Here is a 22,656-nt window from a genome sequence, read left to right on the forward strand (position 1 = left end):
ACATGGGGCAGCATATGGAGCTATTTCCTCTTCTCTCTCTCCGGGACTTTTTAGACATGTCAGTCGGCCCTTAATCATGCATTTTTCTGCATGAGGGGAGAACTGGAGTATCTGTGCCGAGCTGGCTTCTGTGCCCTGCGGTTCTCCACCAACACAGTCAATCAATAGTGCCCAGCTCCACTGTGTGCACAACATGCGTGCACACAAACATGCACACAAAGGCTAGAAACACACAAAGAGGTTACCTTCGTCCCATTTAGGAGCTCGTGCTTATTCTGTCCATTATTTAGGCCAACATGCTTTTGATCATTTCCTTATTGTGATCATGCTTTTGTAATTAGAGGAGAGTGAACTGGTGGATAGGGGGACCATACCTCAATAGTTCAGCCTTCCAGAGACTCAGGGACGAAAGGGGCATTTTTCAAGGTCTAAACCCACCCTCCCCTCATATGCACAGCCATCTCTAAGTCCCCAGCCACCCTTGAGAGGGAAGCACAGCCTTCCCTGTGCATAAAGTTGAAATAAACTGCAGTCTGTATTTTCATTGGGGAAAGTGAACCCAATTTACACGCTGCTCCATTGGAGATGAGCACTCTAGCGTACCCTAGCTGGTAATCTCGCCCAGATTCCCCCTTTGTGTCCTGCATTATTGTTGAAATAAATAACCTTTCACTGCAATCAGTGTGGGATCTTCACTTAAATTATCACCCCACAGATAGCTCACTCATGATCTGCTTCTATATCCATTAACTATCCGGGAAAGTGATTTATTGGTGAAGGGTAAGAAAAAAAAGGAATGAAGAGGAAAGCCAAGGAGTCCGTTTGGTTAGACAATAGTGCCCTCTACTGTTTGCAGAGTGGATCCCTGTGACAGACTGTGGAAGCTGCCACTGATAAAACCTTCAACACTAATGTGCTGATGAAGTCATGTCTTCCAGCCTGAAGCCAGTTCATGTGAGTCTTTAAATACCGCCATCTTTAATTACAATGACCAAACTAAAGAGCGGCTTTTCAGATCCCTTCCCTTTCAAAGAATGAAGGAATTCAGGCAAAAAAAACAAATCCAGAATACAGCAACAGAAAAGCAAATGTCACAATTTGTTTACTGCAAAAGACACTTCAGATGGATGTATGGGCATGGACAGTATGCCCTCTCTCAGTAGCATGCCCCCCCCCCCTCCTCCTCATCCCTCCATCCCCTCCTCCGCAGTCCCTCCTTCCCCACACTCCTGTGATGTGTCGTTACACGCTAGGCTGGCTCCTCTTCCATGACAGACTGTTACTTCCTGGAGCGGAAACGCATTTGATTGTTAACATCTGGGCCATTACAATTGCAAACTAGGGCTCTGTACATCAATCAGGAAGTGATTTCAAAACAAAGAGACCGTCCTCCAATCAATCTATTGGGAAGCGGGGGCATTACATGCTCCTGTAATCCCGGCTAATTAGCGGGATAATGGGAATGAGATTTATGAATCTGCTGAGATGAGTGGAGGTGCGAGGGCACACTCAAATTAGCAGGGATGCGCGCCAGCCAGGGCTGCAATAAGGAGGATGTGCTGTTGGTTTTTATCAACTTCTTGCTTGCTGGGCCACCTTTTGGCTCAGTGTCGCTGTGAAGGGAGCATCACGGGCTAATGTGCAGGCGCGATGCGAGGCACTGTTACAGTACATCAAATCTCTGTCTAAAAGGGGAGTTGAACTTTGTGTTAACATTTTCAGTCTCTCATTGCTTCTGTTAAGCATCTGGTATATCACCAAAAAAAGGGGGAATATATACTGTACACAATCACAGACTAAAAGTGAAGCACAGTCGCATATAGCAGACATTACATTTATTTTGTGTCTGTGGATGGCCAGCTTTGGTTTGTTTCCTTAACACAATCTTTTTCAAAATCTTTCAGAGGGATTTTTTTCATGGCACCTCCTCTCTGCCTCTCCACTCACCCAACACATGCACATGCACCCTTTACAACTCAAATGACGCCATGGATATATGTTTGGATTTGAACCAACCTAGAAAGCAAACATCTTGGGGAAAAGTAAACAACAAATATGGACTGACATCAGTATTAAGTGCAGTAACACAGGGACATTCTCAATCACCCTGAATCGACGTCAGCTGTGTTACACTATGTTGCCTGATTTTAGAATAAACAATTGATGAGGAGAGACTCTGAATCTGAGTTGAATCCTTGTCTTGTTTTGCATGCATGCCAGAGATGAGGAAAAACCAGCTCACACAGAATACAGCCACAGATTGTGTAGTTGATTGCTGATTATGGATGCACTCTTGGTTCATCCCCACGGTACCCCAGGGTGTCATTGCACCCACTTCAGAAACCACTGCTATGTCAGTCGGTGTTGATGTATAGATATTATGATTTTGACCGCTTATACGCAGCATCCTGGTGGCTCGCTTGGCTGCAGTGCAATTTGTGTGATGAAACATTTCCGTGAGTCTGACCTGAGCGTTTTGAGTCATATCATTCTCCATCTGTTTCCCCTAAACTCTCCCATCATCCTCCAAAAATAGACAAGACAAAAAGAGAGAAAACAGAATCCACCAAGGATCCACACTTCTCCATTCATAGCTCTCCCAGAATTATTTGTAGACCGAGTGAACAACGGAGAGTGTACGTACGCCTCTGACTGCATGGCAGTGTGTGTGAGGCAGTGTTTCCCTGGAGGTGGCTGCCTCTGTGCCACCCCGAAGCCTCTTCCTCCCCAACGGCCCCGGGCCTGACCTTGCCCGCTGGCGGGGGACATCTCCTATTAAAGCAGCGCATTGTGATAAGGCCATTTCTTTTCCTTCAGCATCCCTTTAATGTCATCCCTGAAATATGAAGTCATTAAGCGATATTAAAACAGTGCTGACAAACTAATTAACAGAAGACATTATACGGGATGGGCTCGATTAATCCGCTTTAATTGCTCTTTTAAATGGGGGCTCCAATTAAAATTAATAAAGATTTACTGGTGATCACACCAAACTACACCAAGAAGTGGTTGTCTGAAGGGCAGCCTAAAGTCAGCGGCCTCCATTCTCAAGTTGCACTCCCTATTGCTCCCTGCGCCCTCCCAGAGTGAGCCTGCCAAAAAAGGCCGGTGTATGAGCAGGAGATTAAACAGAGGAACTGTCCCAATGCCCCCGGTCCCCCAGCTGCTTTTGTCTCCAGCTCAGGGGTGTTTGATCCTGCCTTAGTCTCTCCAGGATCCTGTTATGGAGACACTGGCTCAATTTCCTATTAATGTCACACCACACACATACATTGACTGTGCACAGTCAGTCACGCTTTTTTTTAACCGACAAAATGTATAAAATACGATGTTGACAATTGTAAAAGATTTCACAGTGTCTGCTTCCCTGAAGTCCTTGCTGTGAGGGGGGGGGGGCCCGAGCAGCAGTTCAGTTTCTACACAGTGACAAGTGCACCTCTGTGTGGAGGCTTTTGTACACGGCAGGATGCTGCGTATTCAGTGGGTTGAACACAGATTTATGGAGTTGATTTCACTTAAAAAGAAGACTAGTGATGGGCTACAATTTACAACACAAACAAACAGTTTGTTCACACCAAAGAGTGTCGTACTCGCACTGTGGGAGATGCATCGATTGAGCGCGAGGCCAGCTGAGCTGTGTGTAATACAGCAGAGATTCACTAGATGATGCTGTTACTCTTTTCTGTTCATCTCCAACAGCCAAGCGATTGATGTCAATTTATTTTGTCTCTTTCAGTGTTGCGACTGAGAAAACGACAGCTTCCTTAAAAAAAACCGATTTCATTGAAATGTTCATTTTAAAGAGGTCAAAAGCGCGACACAAAGCATCTATTCCAACACAGTGTATTTTGTTTGAAGTTGATGTCGTCCTGCTGCCTTTCACTTTTCAGTTCATCTTCATTACAAAGCATGCTGCGTTTCATCTTTGACTATACGGAACATAATTTCATGTCGCGACGTTTAAGTTGAAGCCTTGTCAGCCAGAGGCAGTGGAACACACTGACGGTATTTTTCGTTGTTTTCTTTCATTATATCAGAGGTCACCAAGTCGTGTTCAGAAAATGTTACACAGCAAATTAATTTGAGCAAAGCACTTTGGTTCAACCAGAGGCCTTTTAATTGAGCAGAGAATGTAAATCAATTTACTGAAGAAGATCTAATTGAAAAGAAATATCTATTAAAAGATGAGTGGTGTTTATTGTCTCCAGTCTTTGTCATCAACCAATTCAACTAATGTTTTAATTTCCTTAATGTTATCATTTCTGATGTAATTGGTGCTTGGGTACCTAATTGCTTTTCCTGTTAAATGTTTGGTTTTGCGCACTGACAATGTAGTCTAGTGATAAGAAACAATGTACGTTTATAAAAGTGGTCAATCGTCTTTATTCTCTTCATTTCAAAGGCACCTTGTTGCTTTTGTTCAAATGACCGGCAAACATATAGTTTTGATGTGCTAAAAACGTCAACGCTGCCGATTCACAGGGGATTACAACATTTTCATTGGATTCAATTCATCACATTTAATTCACTGCTGTGATTTTCTGGTTTCATGGTTTTAGCTCACGTGAGATGTTTCTGACGTCACCATATACTTGCGTGTGCTCACGTGTGCTTGTTTTGCTTTGAGTGGGTGCCTGGAAGAAAGAGCCAACGGGGTTTGTGTGGAATTTTGCTTTGGTGGCACAACTGTGATATGAGGTCACCTCGGGCGTTAGTCATGAGGAGGGAATGCATTGTGGGCTGTTTTTAAGACATGGCAGTTGTCCGCATCCGCACCGGCCACACAATGAATGCAGGCCTTAGAAAGTTGACTTGAATTGGCTTCGGTGAACAATGTGAACAGCATAGTTTGGGGGACATTTAACTGCTGGCTGCTGGACGTGGATTAGAGGCACCTTAGGGGCACGGCGGTGGCTCACAGTATTTTCAGAGGGAGCGTTAAACTTTTACAGCTAAAAACAAAGCATTTACCTGGTGTGTGTCTTCTTTAAATGTTAAAATGTGTGAAAGCACTGCCAAAGAAAACCATAACACACAATTTGTATATTATAATTTAGTGCATCTTTAATTTTAATAATCATCCGGTACAGTGTCTGTGAATGAAATATCTGAAAATGATTTTACATGACCTTTTATACATGATGATAAAACCCACAACAGACACTTGCATTATTTCCACATGCACATTCTGGGGAGCTAAACATTCACAACATGACTATAGAACACTATGCAACATAAAACAGCAGCACGTGTACATTTACACACACACACACACACACACACCTCTGAAATGAAATGGAATCAAAAGCAAACTAATACTGATCGTAATTGCCGAAAAAAACTCTTTCAGTTCAGCTAAATCAGGTTACTCTATAGTTTCATGGTAATACATTTATACACACCTACAAAACTCAGTAACTCTCTAAATGTGTTGAGGCAGATTATACAAGTAAACACTTAACCATAGAATAAAGCACAGGAGCATTAACGCTTCGGAATAATTGCTTGTTTGAAAAAGTAGAACGTACAGCATTTTAGAGTTTATTAATATTTAAAATGATGTGGGCTGTGTGTGTTTTTACAGATCTACAAAATGATTAATCATCCAACATCTACATATCACCTCACTAAAATGCACTACAAGAAAAGATGAAATCATTCTGGAATTGTTGGTGACTCACTCCAATTCCTTCACCGTTATAATTATCCACTTCAGCCTATGAAGGAAGATGTCTTGAATTCCTCCGGGACGTCACTGTCCAGTTTACAGATCACCTTGTATATGGCCTTTTTCCAAGAGGGGTCAGAATCTTTGGCTGCAGAAATGGCACTGTAGAACTCATGCAAGGTGATCTCAGAAACCTCCATGAATCTGTCTGGAACCTGTAAAAGAGGGGAAAAGTGGAAACCCATAAGTTGAATCAGTTAAAATCACATTCGAATGACGAGAAAAGTGCTTGGTGTGATGCCGTGTTACAGGCATACTGAACAATCTATCTTGAGCGCAATTCTTCAAACGCTCAAACTGATGAAAGGGAGCTCATGTCTTTGTTCTCTGCACACGTACAATAAATGCAATGCTGCAATCATTAGCTTTCATTTTGATGCCTCTTTGATTAGCTGGTCTTGTTTTCTTGAACCTAAACTAACTATTCGTGAGCTTTCTTTCCAGGGATTCCACCCAATGCTGTCAGGGCCAGTCAACGAAACATCATTATGAATCCCACCAGGATATGGAAGATTCAAATATTTTTTGTATAAGACTTGAGGTAGATTTAAGTGTAAAATTGTGATAAAGGGTAATAGAAGTGAACCTATAACTACACCGGGGTCCATAAAAACGCATCAGATGCAAGGGATGCTGGGAGAAAACCGCCCCGCAGCCCTTGTTTCCCATCCAACTGACCAGTTAACACAACAGTTGTTGGCACAAGTTATTTTTCTTTCCCCTCATCTCCTGACACAAAAGCATCCCTGGGAAAGGAATGTCTTGGTCCCAAGGTAAAGAAAACGGTCCCGTCCCTTTCCCACCAAACGGCCTTCTCCCTCGGAATCCACAGCGTCTTTCTCAGCATTCCGCATCAGTAGCAATCTCAGTCTCGCTCAGGCGTACTGGTCCTCTAATCCTGAGTTGTTTCAGTGGGATTTTGCGGCTTCCTCTTCCCACAGTTTGATAACGCATCACTCTGGAGTTTAGATAATGGCTGTAAAGTCTGGCCAGCCACAGGTGCAGTGTGACACACAGGTCAGCGCAGCGCACGGACATACGTGCTGACAGGAGGACATACTTCAGCAGGTTAGTAACTGAAGAATGTGTCAATGCCGATGTTTTAAAGGAGTAGTTTGGACATTTTGTGAAATATGCTCATTCACTATCTGGCTGATTTAGATTGATACCACTCTCTTGTGTCTCTCACTACGCACCTCCAATTAACGGTTTATATCTCATTTGATTTGTCCGTGCAAAAACTGAAGTGTAAAACAATAATTCAACATGTTTGCGGGCAACTGCTCAGGATTAAAAAGACAATAAATTCCATGTTGCTGGAAAGTTTTAGAGGTGCTGGCAGGTGGATTTTGTCACCTTCGGACAGAGCTACACTCGTCGTTTCCCCCTGTTTACAGTCTGTATGCTAAGCTAAGCTTATCAGCTAGTGGCTGTGGCTTAATATTGAACTGACAGTCAACTGACTCAATCTCTGCCAGAAGACAAATAAGCGCATTTCCCAGAAATGTCAATGTTTTGTTTAAAAATACAACATCGAACAAATGTATTTCCTAACGTAAGATTTGTGGTGGATTAACCCACAATGGATAAAGAATAGCAGTGCAAATGTGTTCCTTTAATTGAATTAAACCTTGTTCATCTGTCGCACAGTGTACCAACAGAATGAGACGAGTGACGAGTGAGTGACACTTACGTGGAAGTCATTGGCTTTATTGTAGTGCATGTTCAGTGCCCGGAACAGCTCTGAGTCCCTGCTGACTGTCATGTCTTTGACATCACTGATGCCGTCAACGATGGCCTGGCGGGCAAACTTCTCCATCTGGATGTAGTAGAACTCCCTGAAGTTACTGAACCACTTGATCAGCTGAGAGGTGATGCAGCGGTTGAACTGGAGAGAAAAAACAAACGTATACCATCTATAAATTCGTGTCAGACTGAACGCCCCTGCAGCGACAACAATCTGTCCAAATGGATTGTCCTTGAGCCAAACAATCAATCCCTGGCAGCTCCAAAAAGTGCTTTTCTGACCTTTGATCTCTCTGTGAAGAAGGGAAATGAAAGCAGGGATCACCCTTTTCGGGATAAATGAAATATGCAATTCAATTTCAGACTTCAATTAGAGCAAACCAAAATGTTAAAATATAAATGCTTTTCAATTACAAATGAAATGGCCGTCTGAGACTTTGGCATTAGCCCCCCCGCCCCCCCTTCCATAATTGACTGAAACCCATCATTTGGTACCTGTCGGGCAAAATGCCACCAAATCTGTCACTCTACGCGACATTAATTGCTCGGAGCTTTTCCGACCAATGTCCGGGGTGAAAAAACATCTGTCAGGGCTCTGTATTTCTAAACTCAGTCTTGACATTAGTCTTGTTATTCTATCTCCTCATCCAGAAAGACAGAAAAAAATGCCCAAGGGCTGGGCAGGCATCAAAGACGCTTCTTCTCTCTGGTGTGGTGGGTGAGAAAGCGGCAGCATAAGGCCAGAAGGAAGCTTCCCTCTCATTGACTCGGGCTGATAGGATGGAATCAGACACTGGGATTAGGTGCTCTTTTGTTCAGTGCCACTTCCCACCGCAGGATTGTAAGCAAGGAGGAGACGTTCGCAGGGCTGCAGCGACAGCATCCTCCCCCCTGACCCCCGGGGTCAGAGCAGATTGAGAGGCAGGGGCCCGCACTGGTTCAGAGATCCAGGGCCACGGTGGAAGGAGAGAAGATAGGAGAGGAGATGGAAGGGAAACTCGAGAGAGAACTGGAGGGGAGGCAGGAGAGGAGGTATGACTGGGAGTTTGTAACATAAGCAGAAAGGATGTACCGTTCCTATCAGAAAAGACTAAAAAGAGGGAAGCAGAGATAAAAAGGATGAATGAGAAGAGCTAACAACAGGACACAGATAGGGAGACAAGAGAGAAGACAAAAAGAGGAGATAGAAGAGGAGGCATGACACGAGCCCAAGGCCAAAATACACAGGATGTTGTGTTTAGGGCCAGCTCATCGCCGCCTGGTTGCTGCCGCACAAGTCTAATACCAACTCTCTGTTGACACTCAATAGCAATGCCTTGCCTACAGAGTCCTTTGTCACTCCATTTGCTGACTGGAGTGGCTTTTTTAAAGAGAGAATGCCCCTGTATCTCCCTCTGCCCCCAGGACATACTAGCAGCTCAGTGGCTTTGTTCTGTAAACCCTCTGCGTTTTTGTTTCTCTCCTCCGACACACTGCTGATTTTTCCGTCCCAAACACACTCTGACAAGTAGATACCGGGGAGTTAAACGCCGGACAAACAATCCTGCAGATCGTTTGACATGGTAAATAAAAAAGGGAAATTTATTTATGTGTAAAAAAAATAAATTACCTTGACATCAGGGAAGAAGGTTTTCAGCACATTGGAGCTGGGGTAACGGGTGTAGAAGAACATTAGCTTTGCCTTCTTCAGATGGCTCGGGGTGAGGCCCTCCTGGATGTTCACATTTAAGTTAAGGCAGAAAAAACTGACAATTAAATAGAACACACAAGCATCAAGTCCTGTGCAAAGTGATAGCAGACCAGAGTATTGTGTTGCCGCAATCTTCAGCCAAATTGAATTTCCCTGAAGAACAGCTCGGCATTAACCAGGGAGTCAATAATGACCCGAACATGTGCTTATTGGCAAAACAGAATTACGAATTAGATTAGGGATTTTTAATTAGAGAGTGGAGCACTTCATGCCTGGCAGTTAAGACAGCTTGTTTTGAAATGTTTTGAAAAAAGGAGCTGATTTTCTGACATAATTAAGTTGATTTAAAGAAGACATATGTTGCTGTATTATTTTTTCCTCGAAAAATAAATGCCGCAAAAATTGGAAATTTGGTAAAATCGTACGAAAAAGTAAAATGTTACAGATAATATGTTTTCAACATACTTTTTCCGGTGAGTGGCATATTTAAAAAAATATATATAAATAGTGCAAATTTCAACACACAGTTCCTCTATTGACAATATTAATAAATTCAATACCTTCTCAAGCTTCTCCCTATATGGCCATGAAGATGCTCAGGAGCATTTCCTCTGTAGTCCACCACCACACCTTAGGTCATAATATTTCCTTATCAGGTCACCATGCCATACATTTGTTAGGGAAACCTACCTTTGAAATATGGAAGTTGGGATGAAAGATTGATGTGGTATTGTTCAAAGAGAAGCAGAGCTCTTTGCCCTGTAAAGATAAAGCGAATCCTGAGAGGCACCGCGTAATATTCCCATCTAATGCGTCGCGACAAGAGAATCAACAACACTGAATTGTGACTATTTTAGGATCATTTACTTTACAAAGAAATTATTTATTTCAATTAACGTAGGCGAAGAAGGATAAAATGTAGATATTATTTGACGTGAATGTCAGCAAACATACTAAAAAAGAAATCACACATTTTCCCCCTGAACTTATTCCAGAGGGGTTTTCTTTGAGGTCCTATGAGACTAAAAAAACTGTTATCTTGCACTCTATTTCAATCACGTACATTCTGACAAAGGTATCCAACAACAAATGCTCAAGACAAGAGCTCAAGTGTTGTGGTTGGGAAGCACTTTTGGTTTCCACCAGCACTCAGATGTGACCTTTTAGATGCACCCCTATCGCTCTGATGATAGAGAAATAGATCCTGCACCTTTTCAAGTCTGAAAAAATTACGCTTCCTGAAACAGAAACCGATGCTTTCTCTGCCTTTGAAAAATTGGCTTTTGTTCTGGGCAATTCTTATCAAAGCCTTGTATTCCTTTTTATTTGTCTTTTTCGAAACTTAAAGTCATTACTCTGCTCAGATTAAAGAAGACGCTATCATTTTCTGTGGGGTTAGCGAGATCAAAGAACAAATTCTCCTTGAAGTTTGTTACTGGAACTGCCCGTGCTGCGATGAACCTCAACCAGCCATTGTTGAAATAGAAGAGCTGAAATATAAGGAGTTTCTATAAAATAACACATTAAATAAAAGGTAAATGTAGTACATATGAGATATTATCAAACAAAACCTGCTGTAACAGGATTAGTGCAGAATAATATGAAGGATTTTTACTGCAAATTCTGTCTATTTGTGTAAGTCTTTTATTTAAATACTTACGAAAATGATTGTATAATAAAATGTAATTATTCTGTAATAGCTGTTTTGTATTTACACAGTTGAGTCTTTTTTCTTAGGAAACATGCGTCTATTGTCTCGTTTTTTTGTCATTAATATTAAACAATACACTTCTAAAATGATGCATCAAAAAAAGGCAAAAAGCAGAGCTGCTCTGCCTCAAACTATTTATTTTATGTGAAAGGATATGTTGAGTGACATGTAGGGGTTTCGTTCCGCCATGCTCTGCAGTTCACCGCACTCGATCTTGACGTGAGGGAGACACAGATTGTCGACCGTCACTGTCCCCAGGGCCGAGGCACGAGGGTGGTGGCCGAGGTGGCTGGATGTCACCTTGGACCTCATGGCGATGGCGTCCCAGGGCAGGTCCACTGAGTCTGGGGAGGTCCTGTCCATTGACGGGGGCATGCAAGGGAGACCCCCAAAGTTGGAATGGGGCCCGTACTTAAGAAGATGCTCTAGGATCTGGCTATCATGCAGAGGGGTGCTGTAATTGAACTGAAACGGTGTCTGGTGCACAGGATAGGGCCTCTTCACAGTCGGGGCGACTGAGCTCAGAGGGGTCACGGCCGGCTTGCGGACCACCAGTGACAGCGCCTCCGTCTGGTCCTGTGGGCTTTGAGCCTCGGAGCTTTCATAATACTCCAAAGAGCGGGGTTTCACTGCAGCCTCCTCGTCCTGGGGCTGTTCCTGGGCGGAGCCGGCCTGCTGGCGCTTCCTGTCTGCACCCAAGCTGATCAGCATCTCTGGAGATGAGCACATGCGCTGCTGAGGGGACAGATCCAGCCCTCTGGAGGACACCTTCTTGAACACCCTGTCCACACAGTCGTTCACAGCCCTGGAGAGCTCCTGCTTCAGGGTTTCCTGCAGGTTCTGACTTTCTTGCTGGTGTGCCAGGTTACCAACTACTTTCATTCGGCTCTTGCACTCAGCAGTCACTCTGCTGTTCTTCCTTTCAAACTCATCTTCAGTGCTTGCGTAGCGCGACTCTGGGCTTTCTCCCAGAGTGCCGTGCTCAACAGCGACTTCTGTCTCATCTCTGTCGTTGTGTTCAGGGTCTTCTTGGTTGTAAACTTGAAGGAACTTCTCCTGGAGCTGACGCAGGAGCCTTTGCATGCTGTGGAGCTGCTCTTTCAGCTTGTGACACTCCTCATCCTTGGTGTTGCAGTTGTCACTACTGCTGCTTCCAGGTCTTCTGTTTGCCGGTCCTCCTACACTGTGCTCCTGATGCTGAGGCAACCGCTGCTTACGTTTGTTCTCCTTGTATGCTTCTCTGGCCTCTCTGGTGTCTCTGGCATCTGTGTCAGCCCGCTCACTGTCTCCATGCTGCCTGCTGGGAGAGCCCGCCATGACCCTGATAATGTTCTCCACTCTGGCCCTCTTGGCCTGCAGGTGGTCGGGCACGGGATGCTCCCCCTCCATACCGGCTCCTGTAGAAACGTGAGCGCTGGGAGAGGGAGCTTCCACCGTGCTGTCCTTTGAGGAGACGCTGCACTGGTCCTCCTGACCAGAGTCAGCGGCAGTGGAGCTGGAATGGTAGAAATGGCTTTCATCTAGTGCCCTCTTGTTGTGGATCGTCTTGCGGAGGAGTTGGGAGATGATGGATCCGTTGGAGTACGAGGCCAGAGGCTCGTCATACATGTTTCTGCGGAAGCAAGGCAACATGACATCAGGTTTGTCGTCCTCTAGGCAGCCTTCACTGGAGTTGTGCATGTTCTGGTCGGGAAGACTGAGGTTCAGGCTCACTGAGGAAAACCGGCTTTCAGCTGCACACGTTGCACAGTCATGAAGTTATGAAATACAAGAATCTGAAAAGACAGAAAACAGCAACACAGTTAAGATGATAAATAAGATTTTTTTTTTAAATGATCTAGCCCTTTATTGTTCTTAAATCCTGTATTTGTACATTCTATATTGTTTATTGACTTTTGCAATTTAAACAGACTTTTTTTGTATCTTATCTTTTTTGTCTGCCTGTTGTTGAACAGTGGCATTCAAATAAACAGTTATGATAATAGCATGTAATGTCTCCTTATGCTTTACGTATGTAGCAAAAATAAAGTACATTCATTTGAATAATGATCAGATTTATCTAATAGACACAACATTCACAGATTTCTGTAATTTTGTTTAGAAAACCTGAAATTACACTTTGAATTGAAATGTCTACATCAACACGCAAATACAGAATTACGTTATACAGATGAAAGAAAATCAAAGAACACTAGTATGTGCAAGATTCTCAGCTCTTTAAAAAAAGAGAGAGAAAAAAGAAAGAAATCCTCAATCTTATGCAATAAGGGAGTGCGTTCTTTTGTGTAATTTCATTCTGGTATTGTTATAATAGATAACACAACGGACAAAAAGAACAACTCTTATATACCCATGAAATGTATATTACAGATTCTGAAAGCAATAGACCACCACGCACAAGAAACGGCTCTGTGTACATTATTTACAGGAACATGTTTAATGGAAACCCTGAGGAATTATCAAGAGATGACGGTAAAAAAGCTCAACAATCTGATTCTACGATGGTTTCATTTCTTTTCAGTGATTTTATTTTGAGTATTTTCACACGATGTGATGCAAGTATACCATTGTTGAACTCGTTAAAAATATTTCTGTTTACAAATGGAACAGATGGAGTTGAAAAGACCATGTTCAACTTTTTATTTCTATGTTAGTGGATTATATCAGTCCCACTTATGACTATATTTCTTTCTTTAAATTGAATTAAAACCTTCTATCAGTACCAAACTATTTTAGGAGAATATGTAAAAATGACTCACTTATCCACAAAGCAAAGTTTGAGATAATTGAATTGTCCTATTAGTTGTGGACAGTAGGAATAATGCCAATGTTCCCTTCAAATATAACAGGCAGACCTACTGGTTATGGATAAATGGTTAATTAGCTTGATGTGCACTGCCTGAAGATCATACATTTACATAATTAAAAAAAAAACGTAAACTAATTTATAAACTATACATAATCTTTAAAATAAATAACTCAATAAACACTTAAGAACTTAATAATTAAAAAACTCACCAAACATTAGATTATAGCTGTCAGCTGGAGGCTGTTGTAAAAGCATGCGTGGGAGTGTCAAAAACACTTCTCATGAAAAACCACTAAACTCAAGTGATGAGTTTTGAAGCAGGGTGAGCTGCAGGCATGCACTTATTAGTCACACTTCTAAAGAGCTGCAGTTTAACCACGGTTCCCACAGACTGAGCGAGACTGAGTGAGCGGCGGTGACGGGACCTTACCTGTTGCGCCGGGACGTGCTTCCGAGCGGATGGCCAGCGCAGACTGTGAGTTGGGCAGGAGGAGAGGAGAGTCGGAGGCATCAGACTGAGCTGGGGCGTGGCCATGCGAAAGCAACGACGTGGACGCACATCACCCACATAATGCTAAGAGGAGGAAGAATGTAGCAACGTGTTGGAGTGATAGCTCATTGTGGTTGAAAGGTGGGTTTTAAAAACTGATAGATTGAAGCCTATACTGAATTACCAAAAATAACAATTGCAGAGGCTATTAGGAAATGTGACGAGGCCAATCATTCTGATTGTCACTTTTAACTGGACAGCCTATGCATACATGATGTAGGCCTACATAAATCAATATGACTAATCTGTTGCGATCCTTAAAATCAGTCAATTTGTTTTATTTGTCTCCAAAGGGCAATTTGCGGCCCAGCAATGAAACAGACACAACATAAACACATTACATTACATCTTTGAAGGTAATGACCTAACCTACTCAAAGATGAGTTGTGTCATTTGAAACGTATATTTTATTCTGTTACTTTCTGTTTATATATTGTTATCCCTCATGCATTGCCCTCTCGTATCTTATATAATATCTGTGCTGCTAGTCTATTCTATTCGCTGTAAAGGTGGATGAAGACTTTATTGGAGATCATTTTTCAGTGGCCACTTTAAAGTTGTCTGGAGGGATTCAGAGGGACCCCCCCCCCTCCCCGCTCGGAGCACTTGGTTCATCCCACACTCCTTCCTAGCTTCTTCCGGCTTGTCGCTGTGACCGGAGATCCCTTCCGCTGACAGGCTGCTGTCACACGGCCACCATGTTATCCCATTCCCGGTGTCTCACCAGGAATTTCGGCCGTTCCCTCTCTGCCATCCGCCAGGTAGACAACAAGCAAGTAGCACGTTGTCCTTGCAACTCGCGACAGGACTTCCTCGCTGCCTCCGGCTGCGTGCGAAGGATCTGCCGCTCTGTGCACAGCTCTGTGAGAGCTAGCATTAGCATTAGCATTAGCTGGAGGCCAAGGACAGTAGGACACTTTCCTCCACAAGTGTTCAAGTTAAAAGCAGTACGCTCTGTGTGGGGTTGGCCTCGCTTTTTGAAGTGCTTGTTAAAAGTGTTTGACCCAAAGCAGAAAGTATGCTGTTAATGTTTAGTTAACGCAAACTTATCCAATAGTATAGCTGTGAAGAACGTGCTAGCCACACTAAGCTAAATGGACTGGTAGGTAGGCTAGGTGCTGTTAGCTGTCGTGTTGAGGTCATATTGTGGTTTATGAGGAAAACAAACAACGACCGTTTTAGCGAACTTAATGGAAGTAATATGATTATGTGTTTTTCGTTGCGAGTGTAACGTTATGCCGCTGCATTAGTAGCAAAGTCAAAGGTCAGTAAAGTTCTGGTGTCTTCAGTTAGTTGTCAGTTTGTTTGTCAGTCAGATTAGATCACTAAGCTTTAATGCAGCTAGCTGTTCATGTAACGTTAGCTGCTAGAATAACATTTGTATGCATTTGCTGGTGCAGATCTACTGCAAAAGCATAAAAGCCACCGGTGTGCAAATGTATGATCATGAGTAAAGGGACCTTTGACCGACAGCACTGACTTATCCCCCTGTGTTTGACTCCATTGACATTCATGCACCCTCCCGATTGTTATGTATTATCACTGTTGGACATAGTTATTGACCTCGATGTCAATGTTCCAGACATTGAGTTATTTTTCTGCACATTACTTCTTATAGAAGACGTTTTGTAATCCTTCATTGTATCTTGTCACAGGGGAATAATGCATTAGCTCGTCGGGCCGCATCAGGTATGTGTTGTCACTGTTCAAGCGTGAAGTCTTTAAATCTCAATCTGTGCTTTGGGATGCAAAGAAGTTAACACATTGTCCGTGTCAATTTTCTTCCAGCTCTATCAGCTAGCCATGCTATCACTTTGAACAACAATGTGTAAGTACATTAACTCATTGTGAAAAGTGGTGTGTGCATATGTATTCTCGCCAAAGTAAGATCTGTTACTACACATAATTAGTTAGATTGAGTCCACCTGTGTGCAATCCAACTGTCAAATGATCTCAGTATATGTACACACACCTGCTCTAAGCGAGCGGCACCATGAAGACCAAGGAGCTCTCCCAACAGGTCAGCGACAAAGTTCTTCTGCAGAAATACAGGTCAGGGTTGGTTTGTACAAAATCTGAGACTTAACATCCCACAGCGCACCACTAAATTAGTTGTTTCAAAAAGAAAATAATAAGATGCACCACAACAAACCTGCTGAAAGAGGGTCACCCACCAAACTCACGGACCAGGCAGTGAGGGCTTTAATCAGAGATGCAACAAAGAGACTAAAGACGACCCTGACGGAGCTGGAAAGCGCCACAGCAAAGACTGGAGTGTCTGTACATGGGACCACTTTAAACCGTACTCTCCACAGAGCTGAGAAGAGCTTTATGGTAGAGTGGCCCGAAAATAGCCATTGCTTAAAGAAAGAACAAACATCTTCCTTTTGGTGTCCAAATGTGTTTTGTTCTTTATTCTTTCCCTTTATGTTGAGGGGCCTTTCCACGTTGTAATAAGTGATTTAATTGGCTCTCCGTTGGATGTTTTAAAGTTTCATAACCCTGACCTGTGTTTCTGCAGAACTTTGTCCCTGACCTGTTTTGGTTCCATACACACGAGCCAAATCTGAATCAGTCATGTTTGTGGACTCTTGGGTGATACATTGAGTTAACTTTGCAGTGACGATTGCATTGTACTTTATGAAGAGAACGAAGTGACATTTTACGATAACGATTTTAACTCAAAATAAAGGAACTTTTTGAGATCGTAACATTGATCGTGTCTCTACTCAAATAAGTTTAAATAAGATTCGTTGTTATTTAACTTTATACGTGGATTCTACAAATGTACTTGATAGAATAAGATTCGTCGGTAATAACGTAATACGTGAATTTCAGACTACCGTAGGTTTTTGTGAAGTTTTTCCTATGTATAAAGAAACTCAACTTTGCAGTGACGATTGCGTTGTACTAAGATAACGTCGACGTCCACACCAGAAGGTAACATGGGTGGAAAAAGTTCAAAATCAGCGGAACCGGAAGGTCCGATTGTTGAATTAATGCGACAGAAACACGGAGAGTCATGTTTGGAATGTCTTCCATACTGGTCAGAAGAGTTTGGGTTTCCAGAAAATGGCTCATTAAGTGCTGCTAAACTTAAAATGTTATGAGGGGAATTAGAAGGTAAACTGAAAGAAATGAAAAGTGGCAAAAAGGTTCCACATTCAATTAATATATTAATCAATTTCCTGCATTTTAGTACTGTATTTTATTTTTATTTCTTTTGCCTTATGTTTTGATGCTTTCAATGGTTTTATGTGAAGCACTTTGAATTACCTTGTTGTTGAAATGTGCTGTACAAATAAACTTGCCTTGCCTTAATTTAGGGATTTGTATTACTTGTCTGATTTGATATTTTGTCTTTATCGTTTTTTTTTGTTTGTTTTTTTCCTTCAGAAAATCTGATCCCCGGTCCAACGTCTTCCAAATCCAGTACTTCAGGACGTCTGTAGCCCACAGTATGTTTCAGACTGCGTGCCTTTCATTTTTGCACTTATCTGAATATGAAGCACGAACACCTATGTGTGTGGATTGAAGAAATCCACATTATTTGACTTAACTTTGTTCTCCAGGAGATGAAGTTATCACAGTCAACACCCCGGCGTTTGCAGAATCTGTATCGGAGGGGGACGTGAGGTGGGAGAAAGGTAACTCTTCATGCTAATCAACATGAGCTGCTTCTCTTGTCACCCTGTAAAGGATAAGTGGTTACAGATGATGCCAAACAAAGCGAAAGGGAGTCAGTTTGCACTCGGATGCTAATATATAGCTTTCTACTTACAGCTGTTGGAGACACCGTCAAGGAGGATGAGGTGGTGTGCGAAATTGAGACTGATAAGGTAATACAAAGTAAATGTGCAAATTCACCATGTTAAATACCCTGTCAAAATTCATATTTATTGGTGCTTGTGTGACAGACAGAAAAAGGGCAAATCATTACTGAAGTGTCATTTTTTTACTGGTAATCTTTTTATTATAATTTGATAATTTCTAAAACTGTAACAAAGACATTGAACTTGTGGTGATACTGAGTTTACACTTAAATCAATGCATGCAGTCATTGTTTAGGCACCAGGCAAATTTAGGAAATATACGAGAACTATTTACATTTCTTTTTTTAACATGCGTTTATTTTGATCCTGTTTCTTGTTGCCGCCGTTAGACGTCGGTGCAGGTTCCCGCTCCGGCTGCTGGGGTGATCGAGCAGCTTTTGGTCCCTGACGGAGGGAAGGTCGAGGCAGGAACTGCGCTCTTTAAGCTTCGAAAAGGAGGTCTCAAATATTGTGTTTTTACCATTTTGATAGAAAGTAGTAATATTAAGGTAATACTCTAAAGTCCGTCATATCCTCACTGTTCACCTCTGTGTCTTTAGCTGGTGCTCCCAAAGCTGCAGAAGCTCCAAAAGCCGAGGCCCCGGCCGCAGCCGCCCCTCCACCACCTTCTGCTACTCCCCCTCCTCCCCCCTCAGCTGTGGGCCCCATTCCCACCACTATGCCCCCTGTGCCACCTGTGCCAGCACATGCTATGGACACCAAACCAGGTTAGTCGTCATGAGACAGACGGTCTGTGTCATGTGAGAAGTGTTTTGCGTGACATCTGTGCTCTTGACCTCCAGCCTACGTGATTAATCATCGTAGGCCGAGGCTTTCACCAGCCCCACTGAACCGAAGTCTAGAGATACGAACGGCTTCTTTATGTCTTTCTCATAGTGTCCGCCATCAAGCCCACCGCCGCTCCCACCGCACCGGCGGCTCAAGCTGAGGGAGGGGCTAAAGGAGCCAGGACCGAGAGCAGGGTAGAGCGCAAACATCACCACGACACCTAAAATAACATTGAAGAGTTTTAGATTTGTTTGAGTTAGGAGCCGTTTACTGAATCTGACAATTCTTGTTTTTGGTTTTAGGTGAAGATGAGCCGCATGAGGCTTAGAATTGCCCAGAGACTGAAGGAAGCCCAAAACACCTGCGCTATGTTGACTACGTTTAATGAGGTCGACATGAGGTAGGAAATTCAGAATTAGTTGACCTACATTATTAAGACCTCGATGCTATTTTAGATGTGAAATGTTCTCTGCCGCATCAACACGTACAAAGTGAAGGAAACTAGACGGCCCTCATAGAGTGTAGGGGTCCAAATGTGTTTAAATAGCTATGAACATGTTTTGTAAGCAGTAAACATGCCGTGTGTTAAAGGCCTGAGCAACACTTGCACAAATGGTTATGGATTGGAAACTGCCAAAGAGGAAAAGCTTTTTGAAACCCGATATCCTCTTAAACACTGGAATGTAAATATTTGGTCGTAATGCCATCTAAAACGAAGATAAGAATTGTTAAAACGTGTTTTATTAATTTACAAGGAAATGTTATTGTCTGCACTTGCCCCCTGTGCTGAAGAGGACACTTTGAGGATTTCTTTTCCCCGCAAATGTGCGGTGTCGGCTTTCGGCTATTCAGGGTTTTCTATGTATCCTAATTAGATTGACATTGACGGTCTGGAGGAAGACTTCCCATGCTCGGGCTCATCTGGAGCCGAAGGAGCTAGTCAGAGCAGGAGGCTGGAGCATCTGTAGGGGCCCACAGAGACCTGCGCTCTGAGTGGAAGAGCGGCCTCAACTGATATGGGCTTTTATGACAGCCCAATAAGATTTACAGGCTCTAGAAAGTGAAGATTTTTATCGCTTCTTCTCTCCTTTCTCGGAGAGTCTGTGTCTTGGGAGGGGCTAATTATGTTAGCGGAGAAACCCTAGAGCTCCAACAGGGTTAGAGACAGGAAAACAAACAATTAAAAAGAGAGATACATGAGAAAAATGAGCAACGATGAAACGATTAGAGGGCCAATTTCAATCGCTTTAATTCAGCACGATCCGTAGCAGCATTCTTTTATAGCCATAAAGAGGCGTACCTGCTGTTTGTTCTTTTGTGACCTGTATCTTTCATAACATGGTTACAATATATGAAAAACAATTTTCATGAATGCCATGAATGTTTTTCAATGATTATTCATGAAAACATTTGTTTGACAAAGCGGTAACCAGCTCGGTTCATCTGTCCGCAGCTATAGTCTCACATTATTGGCCTATTGAATTTCAGTGATTCACCGGATTTACAGACAGTCATTCTTGAATAATCGCTCCAATAAGCACCTCTGTACCGCCCAAAGAATTCTCTTAATTAAAATACCACCACTTCAAAAAAAAAAAATGTATGTCCATGAATGTGTATTACAATCCCCAAATCGTGCTAGTCTTTTAGCCCCACTCATTTTCTTTTTCAAAATGTCCTTCATTTTCAAAACCTTCAAAGTTCAGTGTTCAGTATCCTAACATTGATGTTGATCTCTGCATTATTTTCTTCTATTTCCTTGCAGCAACATCTCAGAAATGAGGAAGACTTACAAAGATGCCTTCCTGAAAAAGCACAACATCAAGCTGGGCTTCATGTCTGCGTTCGTGAAGGCTGCTGCCCACGCGCTGGCTGACCAACCTGCTGTCAATGCCGGTACAGACCCAGACCGTCACTTTGTGGTGCCAGTTTGAAACCAGTGCTTGTTCCCCGTTTGCCTTTTGCATGCATGGGTACAAGTCGCTGCAAGAGTCTGCGGTGCGGTGAAGACAAGGATTTAAGTTTCAGTACATTTCTCTGCTAAACCTCAAAACCAACACAGACTTATTTACTGCCTTTAGACCACCCTGACCTATTTAGATCGACCACACTGAAGAACCAATCGCTGGCTTTTACAAATCTAAAATGCTCTGTGGGTTTCATCTTCCACAGCTATTTGCTTGCACGTAGCAGAAAATGGCACACGTGAAAATGAAATGAATCTTGGGTGGAACCGTGGTGAAGATTTACAGTTTTAACCTGTTTACATGTTTCTTCTGTGTTCAATGTTTACACTTTCTTTGTGTTTTCAGTAATTGACGACGCGACCAAAGAGATTGTGTACAGGGACTACGTGGACATCAGTGTGGCTGTGGCAACGCCGAAGGTGAGACGAGTGCATTATGTCGTAATGTAAAGTGCTTCATAGCCCACTTGTCTCTAATGTGAAGGGCAGAACATTCAGTCCGATAACTTCTCTCTCAGGGTCTGGTGGTTCCTGTAATCCGAAGCGTAGAGGGAATGAATTTTACTGATATTGAGAAGGCCATCAATTTGTTGGGAGAAAAGGTAATACTTCATAGTGCACGGTATGACACGTTTAGAGTCGTGTTTGTAGTTCATTCTTCTTTTCTTTGCTGTTCTCTGGAGATTTCCTCATTGTGTGATCGATGTGTGTCCGTAGGCCCGTAAGAACGAGCTGGCTGTTGAGGACATGGACGGAGGGACGTTCACCATCAGTAACGGCGGCGTGTTTGGGTCCATGTTCGGCACGCCTATAATCAATCCACCACAGTCTGCTATTTTAGGCATGCATGGCATCTTTGACAGGCCCGTGGCAATCGGTGGCAAGGTTTGTGTGCTCGATGTAAAACATGCAAACACACAAAATAATGTCCTGTATTTAGCAATGGAGTGGTCTCACGTGGAAAATGAATAAAGTAACCTCAGTATATCAAAGAATAATTCAATTAATACATTTGCTGTTTTTAATTCTAAAAAGGGTTAAACCTCTGTCATACATTACAGCTCTGTTTGCCAATTAATTATGAAGTATTCACTCGCGTGACTCATTTCCTCTCGTTTAGGTGGAGATCCGTCCCATGATGTATGTCGCCCTGACGTACGACCATCGTCTGATCGACGGGAGAGAGGCCGTCCTTTTCCTACGCAAGATCAAGTCTGTGGTGGAGGACCCCAGGGTGCTGCTCCTTGACATGTGAACCCTTGTGCAGGCTTAACCAAACAAACCATCCCACACAAACGGGGGCTGCACCCACCCGATGAAGACGTAGCTGCAGTTGTTGTATTGGTTAACTAGAAAAGAAGAAAAAAATTTGGAGAACTGTTAAGTTGGACATTTGTAAGGCTGGCAGTGATAACAGGGTCAGTGCTGCTGTGGGAGCACGTTGGTGTCTGTGGTGCTGGTCTCTAGATCAATAAATATATTCTATTACTCATATGCACCATGTGTCATTTTGAGATTTGAGACATTGTGAGAGGAATGACTACGTAGTATCATTTCATTATTTAGGTCGAGAGAAGAAACCAAGAAACACTGTTCTGAAAATGTCCAAAGTGAAGAAATCTTTTGAGGATTCATGCCACCTGTTTCACAAAAGAATTAGGACAATTCTCTTCATGCTGTGTAAGAAAGACTATTTAAGAAAAAAGAAAGTTTTATTAAACAATACAACTTGCAATACTGGACTATAGCGTCTGTGTTGGATATGTTTGTGTGCTTTCATTGACAGTGTAGCACAGATCGTTCATCCACTGATACTGCACAGATTGGCGATGGATTCAAATATGAACCACCATTA

The 22,656-nt window shown here is 42.8% G+C and overlaps 2 protein-coding genes across 2 annotated transcripts; one reads left to right on the forward strand and one right to left on the reverse strand.

The window, feature by feature from the left end:
* Nucleotides 1-5,712: 5,712 nt before the first annotated feature.
* prox2 (prospero homeobox 2) lies at nt 5,713-14,219 on the reverse strand (the record flags this gene model as incomplete). The annotated part of the gene is made up of 6 exons (XM_079286151.1): nt 5,713-5,883; nt 7,422-7,616; nt 9,084-9,185; nt 11,026-12,608; nt 13,894-13,924; nt 14,115-14,219. 6 exons carry the CDS (start codon nt 14,217-14,219, stop codon nt 5,713-5,715), a joined length of 2,187 nt encoding a protein of 728 aa, XP_079142277.1.
* Nucleotides 14,220-14,870: 651 nt separating this feature from the next.
* dlst (dihydrolipoamide S-succinyltransferase) lies at nt 14,871-22,291 on the forward strand. Its single transcript, XM_079286278.1, has 15 exons — nt 14,871-14,995; nt 15,890-15,923; nt 16,023-16,062; nt 17,631-17,692; nt 17,807-17,881; nt 18,018-18,073; nt 18,397-18,505; nt 18,607-18,774; nt 18,944-19,029; nt 19,138-19,235; nt 20,601-20,731; nt 21,148-21,221; nt 21,320-21,403; nt 21,519-21,686; nt 21,922-22,291. Exons 1-15 carry the CDS (start codon nt 14,933-14,935, stop codon nt 22,054-22,056), a joined length of 1,383 nt encoding a protein of 460 aa, XP_079142404.1. The 5' UTR covers nt 14,871-14,932; the 3' UTR covers nt 22,057-22,291.
* The last annotated feature ends 365 nt before the right edge of the window (nt 22,292-22,656 follow it).

Source organism: Melanostigma gelatinosum (assembly GCF_949748355.1).
Source record: "Melanostigma gelatinosum genome assembly, chromosome: 16".
Taxonomy (NCBI): domain Eukaryota; kingdom Metazoa; phylum Chordata; class Actinopteri; order Perciformes; family Zoarcidae; genus Melanostigma; species Melanostigma gelatinosum.